Source organism: Atta cephalotes (genome assembly GCF_000143395.1).
Source record: "Atta cephalotes unplaced genomic scaffold scaffold00332, whole genome shotgun sequence".
In the NCBI taxonomy this organism is placed as follows: domain Eukaryota; kingdom Metazoa; phylum Arthropoda; class Insecta; order Hymenoptera; family Formicidae; genus Atta; species Atta cephalotes.
Window position 1 is genome coordinate 3,572 of NW_012130396.1, and position 1,874 is coordinate 5,445.

The window sequence follows — 1,874 nt, forward strand, 5'->3', positions numbered from 1 at the left end:
GAATAAATAAGCGTCGCGAGGAATGATCGATTAATTTATCGTTGTCGCGATGCGATAACGGAGACTGAGAAAATACGACAAGGGCGATTAATTCACGACGCGATTCACAGTCGTGCGAGACCGAGTTTACTTTGAAAGTACAACAGGGTGGTCTCTCTCCGTATACGCGGGAATCCTAAATCGATGGGACTTAGGTTGGTAGTCGGTTACGTGTCGTTCGTGTCTATGAGAATCACGCGGGGTCACGCGACTGGGGCTGTGCTGGAAGCAGCTTCCTCGTTGCTGTTCTCGATTGGTCTATGCGATAAATGGTACGCCCGCGCCTTCTCCTCCCAGAGTTTTTCGCCAGCCAACACTCTGAAAGACAGAAATTGAATATATATAAACCGAACGATTATAATGCTTTCATAACTTCGGTTAGAATTCACAGATGATGTTTTTACTCCTTCAGAAATCGCATATACTTAGAAAACCTTTTAATATAACACCATATGAAAAAGCTATTTTGGATTATCTAATTAAATAAACAATGATTAGTCGATAAATACTATTTGATGTGATACTGATAAAAATCTGTAACGCATAAGATTCTCTTCAGCTTAAAATTAAGTTTGGTTATTGAAAGAAATTACTTTTTTACTTAAGAATCTTTGATTAATTTGAAGATTCGACAGTAATGTCCGTTTCGTTTTGTATCTCTGCAAAATAATTTCGTCCAATTTCAGTTTAATTCTGGTTCACGGTACAGCGTTTGAATATACATCGCTTGTGAGCAATACTATATGTAACAACTGTAACAGCCATGCAGCGTAACAAATGGGAACGTACCGTCTGGTGTTGTCGCTAACTAAACTGTCCGGTGCGCCATAAACGGGTGGATTCGCGTAAGGATCGTAGCCGAGTACGGAGAGCATTGGCGCGACGTCTGCCATCTCTCTCACCACGTCCTCGGGAATGTTACCGACCCATTTGGTTAGCGCTGCCAGATTTACAGGCTTTATGATTTGGTCCGATGACCTCTCGACCCTGTTGGTCAAACATGATTTTGACATTAATAATAATACGAAATGTCACATTCTATATACACATTTATTAATTTCGTTATATTAATTCAGCAAAACGTCATTCTACTACATTATATAAATATTACTTTAATGCTGATAATGCGAAAAATTAATTTATCGTATTATTGTTCTGATATTAATAACACGAAGGATTATTTTGTTACGCTGTCACATCATTTTCGCATTATTAATACGAAATGCATTATATTATTACATTAATACATATTCAGGATTAACGACATTATTTTAATGCATTATTTTAACGTGTGTACATGTATTTCGCTCGAATCCCGGAATGCTGTTAAGTCTAAATGCACTGCTATTTCCTCCATTCTTCTCGCTTACTTGCTCAGAGGCACTCCGCCGGGTTTGTTAATGAATTCCTCGTGATGCATCACAGATTCATTCCACGGCACGTCCAAATAATTTAATATTTTCTTCATCCATTGACGCGGGTGTAGCACTAGCTGTTCATAAGGAACCATCAGACATCTCTCAGGTCCCAATTCCTTGCATTGACCGTACATTACGGAAATTGCGTGATTCCACCTGATGAGAGATTGTCGATACGACGTTAAATCGAATCCCGTTATAGTGACCTATGAAAAGAAGGCGTCTCTGGGAAAATCATATTGTACTATTTTATATATATATATATATATATATATATATATATATATAGTGTGTGTGTGTGTGTGTGTGTGTGTGTGTGTGTAGTATATATATATAAGTAAGTAAACTAAACGTACTATACTTAATAAATTAAAACTTAAAAGTTAAGTTAGTTAAATTAAAAGTACGACGAACTAA

The 1,874-nt window shown here is 37.2% G+C and overlaps 1 protein-coding gene across 1 annotated transcript; it reads right to left on the reverse strand.

Annotated features, from left to right (window-relative positions):
- Positions 1-242: 242 nt before the first annotated feature.
- On the reverse strand, positions 243-1,663 carry LOC105625213 (protein-tyrosine sulfotransferase-like; the record flags this gene model as incomplete). Its single annotated transcript, XM_012206555.1, has 3 exons — positions 243-357; positions 829-1,026; positions 1,410-1,663. Coding segments are annotated over 3 exons (567 nt in total), but the record flags the coding sequence as incomplete, so codon positions are not given.
- Between the last annotated feature and the right edge of the window lie 211 nt (positions 1,664-1,874).